Here is a 19097-nt window from a genome sequence, read left to right as displayed (position 1 = left end):
AGAAATAGAAGAAAAAGACGATGTATATTCTTACATGTGCAAGCTTTGGAAGATGCATCCAGGAAGTAGTTTCTGCCACATTCGAGCACACACTGGCCGTGCAGCGTGGCGTAGGGAGGCTGGCATTCCTGGCACTGTCCAGGACCTCGACAGTCCAAGCAGTGATCATCACAGCCTGCCGCAGAGAGCAAAACACTTGAAAAAAAAGTGATATTAACTGATTTAAAGACATTATTTACTTTATCACCAGATATTTTCTTAATCTGTTTTTTTGGCTACTAGCACCAGTGAAACAAGTAACATGGAGTCACACAGAAGCTGTATTACAGACTGCAAATGCACACATGCATTAATCTGAATTTGCTTAGGCTTGTATGAATCTGTGTGACTGAGTGAATGAGGCTTGCTGAGAGTAGAAAAGCGCTATACACCAGTCCATGTAGTGGATTTGGCCAGTTCATACAACTTCTACATATAAAAGCTCTTTTAAGGAACCTTTTAGTTCAGCTGCAGTTGATTATCTGCTCTATTAGGATTGGCTGCGTTAACAATCGATTAGGAAAAACAACTTCAAATGGACACAAATGTACAAACAACAGTGTAAAAGCCCAGAGGAAGCTCTTTGTGCAGCTACAATAGCACTGACTGCATGTGAAGTGGGTCAATTTATCTGCTTTTTGTTGGACTGACCGAGGCATCTGTCTCCGTCCCGATAGGAGCCAAAGGAGCACCCCTGTGTGCACACTCCCCCCTGCAACACGTAGCCCTCCATGCACTGCAGGCAGTCAGTCCTCAGGGGGCCTTTACAGGCGTTGCAGCTCCAGTCACACTCTGCAAAAAGGATGGACGGTAGCAGAAAAGGAGTGAGAGGAGGAGGTGTACGTGCATGCGTGTGTTGGGACATTGGGATTAGAAGTGAGGGGATTTTAGAGGTGAGAACAGAACAGAAGAGAGGGAGGGCGAGAGACCAAAAGAGATTAATCAACTTTTTTTCTCTATGGGATTGATTTTAAAGCCATTTGTGCTTCTTTCTCTCTCATCACCTGCACATCTGTTGTTTGTCCTGTGCACAATTAATACAGGAATGAAAATGAAGCACAGTTGGGACTCTTCATGCTTGTATGACCTTCTACATTTGTATTAAACCTGAAGATGAAACTAAGCAGGATATACAGTTTGTAGAGCAACTACACATACAGTGAAACACCGTTTGTGAAAACAAACAAAACAAAAACGGATTAAAATGCTACATTTTCTTAAAACATATCAAATATACAAATTAGCCATAACTGTAGCCCAGAAAACTTCTGAACACATCAAACTGAAAAAGGGACCCATGTCCGATTGGCGATTGGTGTCTGGGCATTACTGCCGTTAATGTGAGTCAGTGAAGTGGACCTGACGCCATCTTTGTGGTGTTGGTGCCTTTCAGATCACTTTAAATGAAACGATCTGAGTAATAACATGGCTTGGTGCTTGTCCAAGACATTTTTCTTCCGTTTTGGTTCTAGTAATTGACAGTCTGCTGATAACTCCAGCCTTTCATCCACAAATCACCTCAGTCTTCAATAAAACAAACACAGTGATCCAGTATGCTTTACAAACCTATGGCTAATAACATGGTGGCAACGTCCTTCCTTAAATATACAGTATGCAGCTGAGATGGATGTTTGGACCTACTGCTGTGAAGCTAAGTTAAGTAATATTCTAGATTCCTCATGCAAGTTTTCCTTGAGGCCAATCTTTGATTTTTTTTGTTTATATTATGGCAAAATATATATAATATATATAATTTCGTCATTTTGTTTAAAAGCCACCATGAAAACTGGTTCATCTCTTAGTCTGTCTTCAGCGTCTACCTTTGTTTTTAGGTGATAGTGGGAGAGTGGGAGGCAAACGGTGGGATCTGGGATGTAAATGGGGGATTTCTCAATAGACAAAGATCACTGATAAAGCCGAACAAATGTAGGTTTTGGTAGTGCTTAAGGGTTTGTAAGAGACTCTCTCTGAGAACTTTGAAAGCTCCCCCGAGGCTGTGAAATGAAAGCTCCCAGAGGTTTCTCGAAGCTGTTTTGGTTTTTGAGAGAGCTGTTAGCCGTGGTGCTTTTAACACTCTGGGTGCATCTAAGGTTCAGTGGATTAACCAGCGGGATAAACACCATCATGAGCTGGATGGCTAAAAACCACCTGTCTAAGTAGGAGGCGCTGCTCGCTGGCTCAGAGGGAATCAAAATGTTTATTTAGCCCGGAGCAGCTAGCTTAGCTTCTAAATCCCATAACAGACATGTGCAGCGTTGGTTCAGCCTCCGGGACCGGTTCCTTTGGGCCCCTGATACCTGGAAAAATCTTACTGCACTGGACTGAATCAGTGATAAAGGGAAGTCTACTAGGTGATTTCTGCTTTATGTGAAATAACTTACTGTGAATTAAAGCATATGGTACATCAGCGTAACAACAGGACTGGGCTGAAATTAACTCTTATGCATTATTCTTTGATCCAGAAAAAGGAAAATGGATGAAAAACATATTTTCACATGTCTTATTATTGAGTTCCAGCCTGAAAAAATGCACGCAGGGCTGATTAGTGGATATTTAAATATATAAACAGAGGTGTTGTAAGCAGAGTGAAAACAGGGCAAGCTATTCATTCAGGCCCGGGATCCCCTGAGGCTCATTCATCACTTTGTGCACAGGAAGATGTAATACTGAGCTAAAATGCACACACAATGTTTAGCATTTGCATACCTGGTTCTACAGTTTATTACTTGATTGATGGAGCCTATAAACTCAATGTAGCACACTACACTACATGCAATATGGATGGAGAGCAATTTATGAATATCATAAAGGGTGCACTGCATATCCTCATTATTAATCCCCCTTGCCTCACTGCACCAGTGCATTTTCTGTGAGGTTGTCAGGCGACTTGGCAGCGTACCTCTGCAGGTGCGGGTCGTGGTGTTGAGGTAGTACTGATGGGCGCAGCTGTCGTACTGGCATTCTCCGAACAGCAGCACCTTGGCCGGGTCACGGCAGGACGTACAAACCCCGGGCATCTCGCACGTCAGGCACTGGCTGTCACATGCTGCAGAGAACAGAAAAGGTTGACGGACTAGTGAGGAAAGGCTCAGTGACAAAATGTGAAACAACTGCCAACACCATAAACTGCCTGAATGTCGCTGTGCCAGATGCAGGGATTGCCAAAATTCCTCCTAAACACGTGCATGTGAGGTTAATAAGTGATTCTAAATTGACCTTCTGTGTTAGCACTGTAATAAGCTGGTAGTCTGACCAGGATGTACCCCACCTCTCGCAGCTTAAAGAGGCTTCAGCGCCCTCACAACACAAACAGAACTGAAGGAGTACTGAGTAATTAAAACACCAACTAACTACACATGCACTCGCTCACTTGTTCATTGAGTCTGGGATCTCTGTGTATTGTAAAAATATCGTCTTAGCATTCTTGTGGTGTTGATGGCCCGTTTTCATGACTCCCTGCCTCACTTTCCCACCGGCTTCTCCGCTTCACTCATTACTTTCCGTGTATATTCCACCGACTCGCCATTCATTTTCTGCCAGACGGTCTTTGTTAACTTTCACTAAACTTTTGTGCCATGAATGGTCCTGTTTTGTTTGTGCCTGTTTTCGCCCTCTGCCCACTCTGTCTGGAATTCAATTCAGGCAATTCGTTCAATTTTATCTGCCTGACTTGTAGGTGAACTCGTTTCACGCAAACAACAAGTTGGCTTTTTGGCTTTCTGTACCTGAGTGCTGCATTTAGCTCTGTTTTCTGAGTTGTGACAAGCTAAAAAGCAGCGGTAAGCTAATACCCATCAACTTCCACGTTAAAATGTCCACATTTACAGCAGAAACACGTTTTTACAGCTTTAGGTCTCTGTGGATAGTATCCTTCTTTATAACAACCGTACCAGGATTATTATTTTTAATAACTCATCCAACATTGTTGCCTGTGTTGGAGCTGAAAATCAGTGTGTGGCCCTTGTCTGTAGCCTGTAGCTGTCTGCTAGGCTTCACCTCCACTAACCGGAGTCTCTGAACTAGACTTTTTTGGCTGTGTTTGTGGTTTTGGTGCTTTTTGGGGCATTTTAATTAAATAATTTTACCATTAATATTGCCTGATGTGTCGAAGAAGTTTGTAAATGATTTAATTAGACACTCATTAGCGGTTATATATGCAATGCCATGCAAGTTATGGATTCCCTTGATGTCACCATGGGTATGTCCATCTTTTAAAGACTTCTCAGTGCAAACATAGAATGCAGCTAACAGGAAAGGAACACGGCAAAGACATATTTTTAACATTCACAGTAAGCTTCTTTGTGTGTGTGTGTGTGTGTGTGTGTGTGTGTGTGTGTGTGTGTGTGTGTGTGTGTGTGTGTGCGTGCGTGTGTGTGTTTGCTTTCACTAACCCTGGCAGATCCTTTGGCCATTGTTATAGTATCCAAGGGGACATTTGGGGGCACAAAGTCCAGATGGCAAGAGAACGCTGTTGGCAGGGCAGGAAGTACAAGAGAGCAGCCCAGCCCCACTGCAGGCCTCGCATGATGGATGGCATCCTGGGTAAAAAAAGTAACACCTTTTATGGACATGCAGGGACATAGAAATATAACCCAAATTCCCAAAAGCCTGTCAGACCGTGTTAAATGTAAATAAGAACAGAATGCGGTGATTTGATATTTTACTCGTAGTTTAACATTGAAAACATATCAAATATTTAAAATGAGTCATTTTATTACTTTATGAAGAATACTGGCTCACTTAGATTTTGATGGCAGGAACATGTTGGGATGGGGGCAACAAAAGGCTGTAAACAGCTCAAAAAAAAGGGAAGTGGTGTCTGTGTTTGTGTGATCTCAGCATCACCTTGACGTCCTTGACGTTTGTCGATTGTTTTGTTCCAATTTCTATGGAATTTCTGTGCTGCTAATTAAACCCTCCATGTCAAAGGTTTTAATCCAGCGTGCCTTTATGATTTCTAAACTTCATCTTTTCTCTGTCTGTCTGCCGCTCTCTGTCTGCCATGCGCCCTCCAAACCTCCAACTGCCAGCTCGACAGTCTTTGCTTTTCGGTTCATTCAGACTCAACCCTTTATGTTCCAGTCCAACTATCCCCAGACTGTCCATTCACTGTAAAACTCAGCTTAATCAGCCTTCAAGTTCGTCTATTTCTACTGAAAAAATAAAGTCATTTTTAATAAAATAGAAACTTGTGGCTTTCTATTTAGACTTTCTCAAACCTGTAAACTTTTAAGAGCTTACAAAAAAGATAATCTGATATATTGGAGAAGATATCAGAAAGACAATGATCCAAAAGGATCGATTGTGACAGTAAACGTAGCCCTTTGTTTATCTGTGTTTACTTCCTTAATGACGGCAGTTAGTTTTTAATGACAAACTGTGGTCAATTCTAATGTTAAACATGACCCTGTGGTGAGAATAAAGTCATTTTAGTAGTTTTGACTGTTAAAGAGAGTGCCTTGGCTTTTTCTGAATTGCAATACAGGAAAAACTCAGACGGAAAAGGTTTTCTAAGTTATGAACCCTCTTTGAAGTTCTCAAAAACAGCTGGACACAACACTGAATCATCAGTTTCTTGATGACAAAAGGCAGCACAGTGGTTCAGCTGTTAGCTGTTGCCTTGCAGCAAGAAGGCCCAGAGTTCAAATCTGACGACGCCCCGCTGCTGTGTTTTGTTTTGAAGTGTGCATGTTCTCCCTGTGCTTCTGTGGGTTCTCTCCAGGTACTCCCTCAGTCCAACAGTCCAACAACATCAATGTGAATCCTTATCTGTCTCTATGTGTTAGCCCAGCTCCCCCAGTAACTGGCTAAGAGAATGGAAGGATGGAAAAGACTTTTCAAACCCAAATTGTTGAGTTTAAAAATATTAAGTGTGTCGCGTTATTATCAAGGACACAGTCACTCAGAGTCATGTGCTCCTCATCCTCACACACTGCACAGCCCAGCACCACACACTGCTCATGTTCATCTAAGCACACTAAACACGGCAGAAAAATATGAATCTGAGGTAAAAATTCATCATCGGACCTGAATCAGCACCAGGAAAGAGGCAGATGTGCAAACATGTAGCTAATAAAATGTATGCACCCACCTACCTGTCGTGTACCACATGTTTGAACTGAGAGGTTTGTTCTGTGTCCACGGGAGCTATTTTTATCTATCTTGTGCTTTCTTCATATAGCTGTTGTAGTCAGTGTGTGTGCATGAATGTGTTTGTACGCTACTGCCTGCAGCTAAGCTAAATGAGACTCCTGAGGTTTTACTCTTAAAGCCAGAGGCTTCCTGTTCACGCTCTGCATTTAAACCTGTGCGCAGATTTGCAGCAGATCAGTGTGGAGGCTGTTACAGCTGCACAGCGGCTGAACCACAGGACGAGGAGGAGGAGCAGGAGGACGATAATAATAATGAGCAGGTATGATGAGGATAAGGATAATGGAGAAAATGCGGATGATGGCTTTGAAGAGGATGACGGGATAATTAGAAATTCTTTTCTAGAGCAAATGTTTGTTTAAACATTCACTTTGATTTAAGTGTTTCTCCTGCTGGTTGTTTTCAGGTCAGCAGAGGGTGGAGAAACAAGCCCTCCCAGGTCAAGGAGTTAGCTTTGATTGATGAATAAAACATAAAAGCTTTGATTAGATTTCCCTACATTAAAGAAAGCTACTGCCTGACCTCTGACCTTCTTGTACAAAGGCAGAGAAGTAAAAAGTCCTTACTGATGCAGGCTCCATGCCAGCCATAATGACCCAGAGGACAGTGAGAGACACAGTGATCGCCCAGCAGCCACATTCTTGGCGCTTTGCACCACAGACAAATGCTGCCGACGCCCGTCTGGAGGTCTGCTGTGCAGCGCTGGCAGTCCGAGCTGCACTCTGTGGAAATAACAGACAGAGAGAATGATTTGTGTTTTTTCATCTTCATAATGTAAACAGAAATGTAAGCCATTATCAGTCACTCTTCAACACCATGCTAAAACGTCTTTTCCTAAATCAAACGAGCTGATGTGCATCTGAAGCAAAACAGACGCCTCGCTGGTTTTTGTTTAAATGAAAAGCAAAAAGAATCCAATCAGTTACAACTCGCTGTTTCTGACTACAAATGGCTCATGAGCTCCAGTTTCTCTCCTTATGTCTCCCTTTCCCTCTGTTCCCTTTGTACCCTGGTTACCTATTCAGGCTTTTTTAATTTCTCTAGTTTGTTGAGTCGATTAATTTATATCCATGTTTAAAAGTAGTAAAATTCCTGCATGGCTAAAACAATAAAATTGCTATAAAAACCTATAAAACAAAAGGAAAAAGTAAACAAATGATTTTTTAAAATCCAAAGAATAAAAATTGGTTTTCAAACAGGATTTTAAAATGAAAATCTGTTGTTGGAGGGGTCCTGTTAGGGAGCAGTCTGCTCCACTTACTATCAGTGGTTACTTAAAAAATCTGATCTTTCTTTTGATGAAAACTTCGGGAGCATCTCCACAGTGATGACCTCAGTGATGTAGTTAAATATATGTTAAATTATGAGAGAGACAGGGAGACGCCAACCCACTTTGCTTCCTCCTTCCCGTGACCTGATAATCAATGTCAGTGTGCTATGTTGTCTCAAATCTTAAAATGCTTCTGGACAGAGGAGGAAAAGTACTAACAGAATATAGAAAGAGATCAGATTTCTCCGATATTCCCTTTATTGTATCCCAGTTAAATCCAGAATTGAATTCATAATCCTTCTCCTCACATACAAGGTCTTGAATAATGACACAACACCTTATCTTAAAGACCACTTGTACTGTATCACCCCAACAGAGCACTTCACTGTCAGACTGCAGGTTAATTTGTGGTTTCCAAACGTAGAATGGGAGGTGGACGCTTCAGCTTTCAGGCTCCTCTTCTGTGGAATCAGCTCCCAGCTTGGGTTCAAGAGACAGAGACTCTCTCTACTTTTACAACCAGACCTCAAACTTTCCTTAGTTATTCCGCTTCAGACTGAGACTGTTGGGGGACTTCCCATAATGCACTGCTCATGTCGTCAACTTTTATCTTCTCGCTCCTGTAGCTTGTGTTTTGCCCTGTCCTATACAGTATGGTTTCCATTCCGCTCCTCTCTTTCCCCTCGTCCCCAACCAGTCATAGCACGTTGCTTTCACTCCCTCAGCCTGATTCTGCTAGTGGTCTCTTCCTACTAAAAGGGAGTTCTTCCTCTCCACTTTTGCCAAGTGCTGCTCACAGTCGATCATCAGATTGTTGGAGTAATGTAGAAGTACTGAAGGGTTTTTATCTGACAGAACAAAGTTTGCTGAAGCGCCTGATTAACTGAGGATTTAAAGGGGTGTTCTCTGCAGAAATGTTTTTACTCTGTGTTTTCAAGCCGTAGGAGGACTTTTCACATAGATGTATATGTTCTTTTTCATGAGCAGTTATCTTTGTCTGACATCTTTGATCATAAAACACAACAATAGGCTGTAACAAAGCAATGGATAGACAACACAGCTGCATCTCGATGTCTCTCCTCGCCTCTCCTTCTCACACATCTTATGGAATAAACTAAGACAAATAGAAAAAGGAAAAATAGGCAGGACAAGTCTGTACAATTAGATGTGGCATCTACCCCAGTGTTTCAAAATTCAATTCAGTTCAAGATTCAAAGTGTTTATTGTCATATTTCATCCAGACCTCGATGATCTTCAGCTGCTTTATTCCAATTTCTATGTAACTCCCATCTTTACTGCTGCTAATTAAACCCTCCATGTCAAAGGTTTTAATCCAGCGTGCCTTTATGATTTCTAAACTTCATCTTTTCTCTGTCTGTCTGCCCGCTCTCCGTCTGCCATGCGCCCTCCAAACCTCCAACTGCCAGCTCGACAGTCTTTGCTTTTCAGTTCATTCAGACTCAACCCTTTATGTTCCAGTCCAACTATCCCCACACTCCCCATTCACTGCAAAACTCCGTTTAATCAGCCTTCAAGTTCCTCTATTTCTACTGAAAAAATAAAATCATTTTTAATAGAATAAGATGTGATAAGCTGGGTAAAGGGAGAAAGAGCGAGGGAGCTTCTGCATTCACATTTAAGTTCTCCATTTACTTTGAAAACTTTTGGCTTTCTTTTTAGACTTTCTCAAACCTGCAAACTTTTAAGGGCTTTCAAATCCGTTTAAAAGAAAATCTGATATAATGGAGATCCAAAAGGATGGATTATGACAATGGCCCCATCCACTGTGCGATTCATCCAAAGCAGTCCCGTGTTGTTCTGCGTTTACTTCCTCAGACGATGGCAGCAGGTAGCGGCAAAGGAAGAAATTAACACCAGAGGTATTTAATGCTGCTTGATTTGTATATTTAGTTTCTGACTTAACCGAAAACTGTGGTCAAAGCGAGCTGACATGACTGAAAAGAGTTCCTCTCAGTTTGTTTACATCCTTTCTCGGAGTAAGCGGTCAGAGACCTTATCCAAGAAGCTGGAAAGACCTTCACTTAGTATAATAAAAGCTTACTTGTGGTAAGATGTATATTAAGATGAGGAAAAAGGAGAAACTACTGTTTGGAGCCTAATGACTCCCACTTTGATCCAAAATAAGACAGATGGTAACTCAAATCCTTCTTGCTTCAGAGCAACAGCAATCGGTGCAACATTATGGTGCCCGAGCATGTGGCAACAATAAGTTTTGATAGTTCGAGCGCTTGTAAAACCACACAGTATTTTTTTTTAGACAAATGCTGGTGTTTGGTGGAGAACAGTTACTAAATATCAGCTCATGGCAAACAAAAGTACGATAGAGTTTGTTGCTAACATGCAAAAATTAAGGAGAAATAAGTAGGAAGGATTTTAAAAGCAAACCATTTCTGACTAAAGATATAAAAGGAGAGTAAATATGATTCCTTTATTGTTTTCCACACCTTTAAACTCCAAAACTGTGATCTCGTAAGATAAATGCCAGTGATGGGTGAAAAGAAGCTGCCCCCCACCCGCACCCCCACCCACAGACCCATATATACCCTTAGAACTAAGTGCAGCAGGGTCTCCCAAAAGGCGCCAAGATTAACAGAACAATGAACATCTGGTGGTGTTTTATCTGATGGTATCTTGGTTGTGTCTGGCTGACACAGCGGTGGGTACCTTAAAGTTATTTGTCTGTGATGAGATAACGATGTATAGTGGAAATAATGAGGCAGAGTGGGGAGTTATGTGATGGTGAGGACAGCAGTAAAAGAGGTGGACAAAGAAGTATCACCAACTATTTATCATTTTAATTCTGTTTGCAGATATTACAATTTGATGTGCCAAAAAAACCCCATTAGGTGATCTTTAGCATTTGCGCAACTAAGTACTACTATATTAAAGAAATGTACTTCTCCTGCAAACCCAATTCCAAAAAAGTCAGGATGCCACATAAAAAGTATTAAAACAGAAGGATTGCAAATCTCATAAAGCCACATTATATTAACAGTAAAATCTCAGAGATACATCTCAAAGAAGTTGGGATGGGCAAAACAACTCAATGGAAAAGGAAGCAGCGCTATAAAATAACAGCTGGAAGAACATTTTGCTTCTAATAAAAGCATCTTAGAGAGGCTGGATTTCTCAGAAGAGGTTTGCCAATCTGCAAAACAATGTGTCTACAAATTGTGGAACATTTTCCGAGTAATGTGAAAATGCAAAAACATTGAATATCTCATCATCTACAGTACATAATATGATCGAGAGATTGAGAGTATCTGGAAAAATCTCTGCGTGGAAGGGACATGGATGACATGGATGACCATGATCTTTGGCCCTGAAGCAGCATTGCATTAAAAAACATGCGTGTTTCCGTCATGCCATCACTGTGACCACAGTTCACTGTGCCATCCACACATGCAGTTTAAAGCTCTATTGTGCAAAAGAGAAGCCACGTGTGAACCAGAAACACTGATGTATTTAAAGCCTCACTTTTCCTTTGGCCTTTGTTGCCTTTCCAGCCTTTGTTTGTAATCATACTGGATGCTTTGCTTTGGCATTTTCATGGACTTTATGTTTTTAGACGTCTTCATTGCTTTGAATAAAGGTTTGTTCCTACTCTTCTTTGATATCTGTCAGCTTAAACAAACAATATATTTTTGATGTTCGCTTGCAAATAAAATATGGGTTCATGAAATTTTCAAACCATTACATTCTGTTTTTATGAAGCATCACAACTTTAGAGCAGAAAGAGCACAGCAAAGTCTTTTATGCTTCTGAAAGAGTTTATAAGTGTTTTAATCTGCAGCAGCACAGATGGGAAAAACAGTAAAATATAAGTAAAAGCAAAACTTGATGTAACCAGAAGCCCAGCGTGAGTGTGCGTACTCAACTGCGTAATTCAAAACTCCCAAGTTGCCTGATTGCGTCACAAACTGCTTCTACTGAACATGACCTCAATTTTAAACCAAGTAGGGGAAAAAAGACTCTTCTGCCTCTTTTTCTATTCATGTGGCTAAAACAAGATTTTTTCCTTCCCCTGCAGGCATGTTTTATTTTACTCACAGTTTCCATGGTTTTCTAAACACACGTATTCATAGGCTTTTCTTTCTTTAGATTTCTGTTTTTCATCGATTTATTTTCTGTAAAAACATAGTGCATGTTTGGATGTGTGTGTGTGTGTTTTTTATAAAGATGATACTGCCCTGTCAGTCAAGCCCTGAGGAAAAACGCAGTTTACCTTCAGTTTAAAATCAGCACAAGAGAACTGATGGAAAACGCTGCACACTAATGAGTCAACAGATTTGCATTTCTCCTGCATATTTCCACACATTGCCCTGGATCTTTATTTCATTTGCATTTTGGTCATGTTCAGTGAGGTATATGCGATGCTGTTTGGAACTAAACAGCTAAAAAAAGAAATCAAAGATCTCAAGAGGAAGAAAAAGTGAGAAACTACAAAATAGGCGCCCACTTATGCTAATGCGTTTCTAACCACGCTGGTTCGGTTGTAATTACACTGCTGCATTACAAGTGGGAGGATTTAATGTATGTATTTTCACACATTAACATTATTTCTCGGAAAGTTTCATGTTTTAAACATATTAAACGAACGAATCTCTGGTTCAGTTTCATGATAAGGTTTTACACTGAGGTAACATTTATATTGTCAGATCCATCCAATACATTTGTCAAAGTATAATAAACCAAACGGCAGCCTCTGGGTTTGTTTGTTTGTTTTTCCCCAAAGCCTTTTAGTGAGCACAGATAACTGAGAAACTACGATCACGTTGACTCAGTTCTGTATCTTAATGTTATTTCATGCAGCAAACTCTGGGCCTGAAAATGAAGTCAAGCAGAAAAGAACTGTAGTTCCTCTAATGAACACTTGAGGCTGGCTTATCAGTGCATCCATCTCCATAAACTCTTTAAAACCTGAAAAGAACAACTTGTCTTTTTTAGCTTTTTGAAAATGTTTCATGTTTCATCCAAAAGGTTTCTTTAGTCCTAAAACAACTGATGTGATAATAATAAACCTCTGGTTGGGGCTGTTGATGACACACAATCAATGGTTATCTGCGACTCTCATCCGAGAAGCTTCTTCGGTTCTAGGGTCAAATGGTGGAGAGTCCCAGATTTAAACCCTGTGGGAGTAACCCACCAAGAGGGACAAAAGGACCCCCTGATGATCCTCTACCTAATCACATGAGCCAAGGCGTGAAAACGGGTGTGGGTCACAATCAGCCAAGGTTTCGGGTGAGCTCATTGTGAGACCTAGCCCCACCCTATCATGTGATTTCCTGAGCTCAGATGGCCTAGGGTGTGAGTGCAGTGAGTGCAGACAGTCTCCGCCATTTGACCCTAGAACTGAAGAAGCTTCTCGGATAAGAGGTGAAGCGTCTTCGAGCAACTTAAAGAAGTCCAGACGCTTTTCTTTCCAAGCTCCTTAGACTACGATGACCTGGATAACTAAGAACCTTCACAGACATCATTTTTTGTAATTCTGCCTCATACACCACCAGAGGGGATTTAAAGTTGACCAACATAAATGCGGTTGAGTGCAGACTTCCGACTTTAATTCGGGTGTTTAATTAATGCATTAACTGTTAAGGACTTTTAAACAGTCCCCCATTTTCAGAGGCTCAAAGGTTACTGGACAACTAAGTGGCAGGTAGTTTCATGGCCAGAGGAAGAAAACACCTAAAAGAATAATTTGCATGCACATGGTAGATTGAATTGACCTTTGTAAGTTACCTACCTCCAACCATGTGATGTCCCACACAGATATAATACCTGTCCCACATTTAGTTTGTTCAGACCTTCTTACCCTACACTTATCATCTGCTATATTTAGAGGGGTTAAGGTTTAGGCAAGCCTGTGGTTATCTGGTTTAACATTTGGACTAGTTTTTTTGGTTAGAGAGTTCTTCACCAACTTTGTTCAACAAAACAAATCTTCATAGTTCATGTAGGTTTTCCAAGAGTGTGAGCCAAGGCTCTGAAAAATGTTTGTTCTGTCCACGTCTGACAGCTGTTTGGTCTTCTTACTTATTTCTGAATAGCTGCCTTTAACTCAGAAAGTCCGATTACTGCCTACAGAGTAGCGTTTCCTCTGACAGGTACTTACACTCCATTCTTCTAAACCTGGCATCTGCCTAGGTGAGTCATACTATATTTCTGAAGCAGGTCCAATATTAACCAAGTGTAAGAAGGAAAAGAAGAGAAAAACGAACTTCCCCACTGTCATCGCAGATTCACACCTTTCATATCACGTCACTTTACAACAAAACACACATCAGCATTTTCTCCTGCCAACACTCTCCGGGCGATCCAGTTCTCAGCGCTGAACAAATGGCTTTGTGGCAGAGATAAGATAACTCGGGCGTCAGGGATTATTGACTGTGCAGCCTATAACTGAATATAAAACTAAAATGGTATTGATTTGGGCCCTTAGAGTCCCTCTTTATGGCACAGTTACCATTTTTGAAGCACATGAAAAAGGAATCTAGAGTTATAAATGCCCTGCACACAACCTGGATGGTGGTATTCTTCTGTGCGCTGGATTTATATGAGACATTATCCTATATCATGCTTTCTTGCCCTGCTTCCCCTGCGATACACGAAATAGAAACTTATTTAATGAGAGTCATACAAGAAAATCAAGACACTAATGTGGCTCGGTGGAAGTTAATAAAATGTATTTCTTAGGGAGTCTGAGCGTGGGGATGGCGCCAGAGGTGACGGGAGAGCAAACACGTGACATCATCTTTATTGGAAGTTACAGGTGTAATAAAAGCAGATGGAGAAGCTGTATGGTCCTGTGATGCTGATCTCACCTCCTCTAGACATGGTGCACTAACAAAGACATGGATTTAGACATGCAGCTATTAAAGAAGCCCTACTTCCTTCTTTCCTCTAAAGTTGTGGTTAGCTCAGTCCCCTGAAAACAGTGACCGTTTGACACGTCAGAATTAGGGTGGGGAGTGGTCTTTTAACTGCTTGTGACATACTTCTTGGTGTACATTACTGAGACTATTAGCTGAAATAGCCTGCTTTAAAGCAGCTGTTAACCAGAAAGAAAGAACCCATTACAGCTGTTGTTACCTGCCAGTTTTTCCCACCAATATTAAATTCTCATATTAGTTTCCAGGAGGAACATTTCAGTGTTCCTCCTGGTCCTGAAACACACCTGGAACGCCTCTTTACTGAGTTATGGCTGAGGCTGCATGCAAGTTTGCCCAACCAGTCTATGTATGTTTTATGAACTTGGACATTAGTGACATTCCTATATTGGGTCTATTGTTATGAGCTATTATGTTACGAGGTCCATGTATAATCACAGTAAAAAGGTTTGTTTGCATTGCTGGAACGGCACATTTGTTTCCAGTGGGTGTTGGACTCTACCAGGGCCGCCCTCTGTCACCAATTTTGTGGATATAATCGCTTTTGTACTTGGTCTCAATATCTCTATACCCGATGTGGCAGGGGTGAGAATTATCTCATAAGTGTAGGGTGGAACAGGACTGACCAGCCCGTTGTCACTCCCGAGGCGTAATATAGTGACGATTTGTCAACTCCCGAGGCGTTCCTGAGGAATGCCAAAGGTGACCTTCCGCATTCTTATGCTACGCGCTGGATTATGGATGAATGTAGTAATGTAGTAGAATGACGCTCCCATGTTAATACACGTTCCAGTCATGTATTCCAGCCCTAACCTTAACCATAACCTTATCCCTAACCTTAACCAGCACTTTAATGATGTTAGATAGTGTTTTCCAAAGTGATTTAAGTAAAACTCATGTTTCTCATGTTTCCTCATTTTTCCGATCTCGTAATATAGGGACGTGTTGGGTGCCTGGAAGCGTAATATACTTACGATTTGTCACTTAGCGTAAAATGTTACGCTTTGGGAGTGAGAACGTGTTGTGTTGACAGATGGATTGGTGTAGTGTCGACAGTGATGTTGATGCTGTGCTGACATGTTGTGGTAAAAATAAAAAGAGTGAAGGCAAAACTGTTGATTTGCAGGTTCATCTCCACTTTCACCACAAGATGGATGGACTACCTAAACTATGGTATGGTTTCATGAGCTGGGAAGTCCCTTCAGATGCTCCAGTGTTCCTGTTGTAGCTGCTTCACAAAGCAGAAGAAAAACATTTGGTGATGCTGCTGAGAGCCACTGAACATCATTTGAAAGGAAGTGAGAGGAGTTGCAAATCTGGATATTTTTAGATCTAAATTAAATTAATATAATTTCATCATTTCTATACTTGGTTTTTTATCATTCTTTTGTTCAGTTTTCCTGTTTTAATATAATCAATATATCGTTCGGTTTTATTATTTTAACTACCTATTTTTTTTATTGTTGAACAGTTTTTTGGTGTGCATAGTCTCCGATCAATTTTACTTTTGTCCGATGCTTGAAAAGCATTTTTAATTCCATTTGATTTGTCTGAAAAATGCTAAAGACATAAAGCTTAACCGATTGATTGACTGACATAAAAAACAAAACAAAACACAAGACTAAAACACTAAAACACTGAATCATGAAACAATTCAGCGTCATTTTGTAATGACACTCACAATAATTATAGTATTTATGCATGAAAAGCAGTGCATTCAATTCGCCTGAGCTGTAATTATCTGTGAGTACTTCCCTGGAGCAAAACGTAAAATAAAAAAAACATAACACAATAAAATAATAACCCTTTTCACAATTTCGTGTCAATTGATTTCCACATTTAGCAATTTAATTACAAGCAAATGCTTTTATTTAACCCGCAAAATAACTATGATTCTCTCAGGGGGTATTTCTGCAGGTCACCTATTTAATGTTTTATAATGTAGATATTCAAAAAGACCTCTCTAAGTTCACATGTTGCTTCCTACAATCACACCTCAACTGTTTGCACTGCTACAAATAAAGTACACATAAAATTCAACAGTTCTGCCTTAGTCCTGTCTATTTTCTCCAAAAAAGTAACCTATACGTGAAATGAGAAAGCGGCAAATGTCGATTGATAATAAAAAACAAACCGGTTGTGCATTCAAAGCTGAGGAAAAAAGTTATATTTCAACTAAACTGAGCAACATAATCAGCAGTAACCCATTTTAAACCGTTCGTATTCCTGCTGGCCTTCAGCACTTGACAGATGCTTGAAAAGAGACATTCGCAGCATCTGTCGCTGTAGGCACCAACGTTTCTTAAATGTGTTTCCATGGAGGGATTTTATTCTCAGTTGACCACGCAGAAAAGAAAAGAAAAAAAGAACATGATCCCATGTCTTTCATTTCAGTGTTGGCATGCTGTGTTTCTATGGTGATGCATTCATGTGTGCAGACCTATTTTAAACCTCACATGTTCGGCTCCAGCACAATCATGACGCAAAAAAACTCTCACAGCTGTAAGCTTTGAGTGAAAGCGTTTCACAAACACGCTTTTATTTGAAACTCAGATCTTTCCTCATCACTGGCTCAGAAGCTGATTGTCTTTACTTTACTTTAAAAGTCAAGCTTTTTAAAAAAGAGAGCGAGAGAGCAGACAGCAAGAGGTATCAGGCTGGCCAGAGTGAAAGTGGTTCACTCTGGTTGGGAATCATGGTTGGGAACTCTCATAGAGAGGAACTACAACAAGCCCTTTGCAAGGATCTGAAAATGACCGATTCCATCTGTTTATTATCTTTATGATAAAACAGAGACTGAAGTAAAAGTCTATGGAGCTCCAGATTGTTGCAGAGTTCATTAATCTTCATACCAACAGCATGGCTTATTTGCAACTTTGTATATTTAATTCGTAGACTGTATTTGCCTTCTTCCATGGTTCACAGGTCAACTTAAACATAATTTTGTAGGTTTACATCAAATTTCTTCTGATTGGCTGCTCCTTGCAAACAGCAGGTGCCTGGAGCTAAGTGTGGACCCGTGTTCCTGAGAGGACCATATTAGGATGTCCTCTCCCTGTGACATCATATGGAGCAAAGATTTTTTAAAAACTGCTACAAGAGGCTACAATTAACACAGGCTCAGCAAAACTGGAGACCAGGAGACTGAAAAAACACTGCCTGGTCTGACTTTGGCATAAACAAAGGGGAAAAATAGTAAATATGCATTGAATTTCCTACATTTACACACTGTAAAGCTTAGGTTACCCAGTAGTTTCATGCTGGCAAAGATAGCTGTCAGTACTTTAGTGTTTAAAAGTAACACTTCTTACAGTGTGCAGCTGTACTGCAGATTTAGGTCACTTTCAGAAAATCAGTGTAAAGTTCACCAAACCCACATGCTCTTAATCTCTACACACACCTGACTCATCACTATCTCCCATCATTCACCTGAGGCCACTGGCATATTTTTAGCACCCGTCTTGGCTGAGTCACTGTTACCAGAGTCTGAGTCGCACACATGGAAATTTTAGAGCAGTAACTGTTACAAGTAACTGAAAGAAAGAGGTGAATAACAAGTAACTGAATACTGGTCAGTTTAAAGGAGTTAAACTGGGAGAAACACTAACGTCATTTTTACAGGTACAACCTTTTGGTCTGTATCTCCAGTAGATGCGAACATTTCTGCAAAAACATCACAAATAACTTGCAAAATCTGGCAAATCTAGAAGGAACAGCTGCATATGTATGGGATTGGACTCTCTGTGCTTTTGAATACTGATGAAAGGAGAGTCCCTCAAGATCCAACGCAGACCAGGAGAAACAGAGAGAGTGTGATAGAGAGAGACGGACAGGAGGAGGCATCTCCTTCTGATGGCTGCTCTCGTGTGAACTCACGACTGAGAGGAAAAGCCTCAATTGCCCAGAGGAGTTGTGTAACAGTGATGGTACCGCAGGCTGGACGGAGGTAATCTGAGGCTCCGTGTGTGCGTGTGAGAAAGAGAAGAAATAAAATGTGTGTGAAGAGAAAAATAATGTAAGAATGTTTTTTGGAAGCTGTGAGTATAAGAATTAGAGCTCATAGGGGCAGGTTGTGTGTATATACGTGTGTGTGTGTGTGTGCATGTTTTTGTGTGTGTCCTGACTATGCAGAAATGATGACCCCGGTATTTCTGTGGCCCAGAAGTGCCAAAAGGCATCTTTTATTAACTGGAGTTTGGCTGAGCTTGACCCATTTGAGATTAGGTTGTGTGTGTCTCTGTTTCACCGTGTTTATTTTCTTGTGTGTTTGCGTGCATGTGCGTGTGCGTGTGAACATGAGCCAGCCGTGCATGTCTGCACACGTGCACGTACGAGTGGGGCTAAATCTGGTTGCAGTTTTACATCTCCAAACAGTGCGTGTCATCAAAAACTGTAATTAAAAGTCGATTTTTTTCCCCCTCAGATTTTGTTTACCCCTCCACTATCTCCTCCATGCTGACTTCTCATCTTGTAAATATGCCTGTTTATAATCTATAGCCTGCAGCCCAGATAGGTAAAATCTCATTTCATTAACCAGGAAGAAGGAGGACAACATCAGAGGACACACACACACAAACTAATCTTACATTTTCTATTTATCTTCTGTCAACTTGCCTGCCAAAGACAAGCAGCGTATTTGGGGACAATGAAGAAGTGAAGTGTAAGCTGGAGTTTATTAGCAAAGATCTCATGAAAATTCACCTTTATCTCCATGGATGGATTTTTCTCTG

The 19097-nt window shown here is 40.8% G+C and overlaps 1 protein-coding gene across 1 annotated transcript in view; it reads right to left on the bottom strand.

The window, feature by feature from the left end:
- Positions 1–19097, bottom strand: part of fras1 (Fraser extracellular matrix complex subunit 1) — a 303563-nt gene that overhangs the window by 115564 nt on the left and 168902 nt on the right. The window contains exons 20-24 of the mRNA XM_039621075.1: positions 6756–6911; positions 4431–4577; positions 2939–3085; positions 691–831; positions 35–175 (exon numbers count right to left, since the gene is read on the bottom strand). Of these exons, the coding sequence (XP_039477009.1) occupies positions 35–175; positions 691–831; positions 2939–3085; positions 4431–4577; positions 6756–6911 (732 nt within the window). The remainder of the gene's footprint in view (positions 1–34; positions 176–690; positions 832–2938; positions 3086–4430; positions 4578–6755; positions 6912–19097) is intronic.

This window comes from Oreochromis aureus, linkage group 12 (assembly GCF_013358895.1).
Source record: "Oreochromis aureus strain Israel breed Guangdong linkage group 12, ZZ_aureus, whole genome shotgun sequence".
Taxonomy (NCBI): domain Eukaryota; kingdom Metazoa; phylum Chordata; class Actinopteri; order Cichliformes; family Cichlidae; genus Oreochromis; species Oreochromis aureus.
Note: the sequence above shows the minus strand (reverse complement) of the source record. Positions and strands in the feature narration are given on the sequence as shown.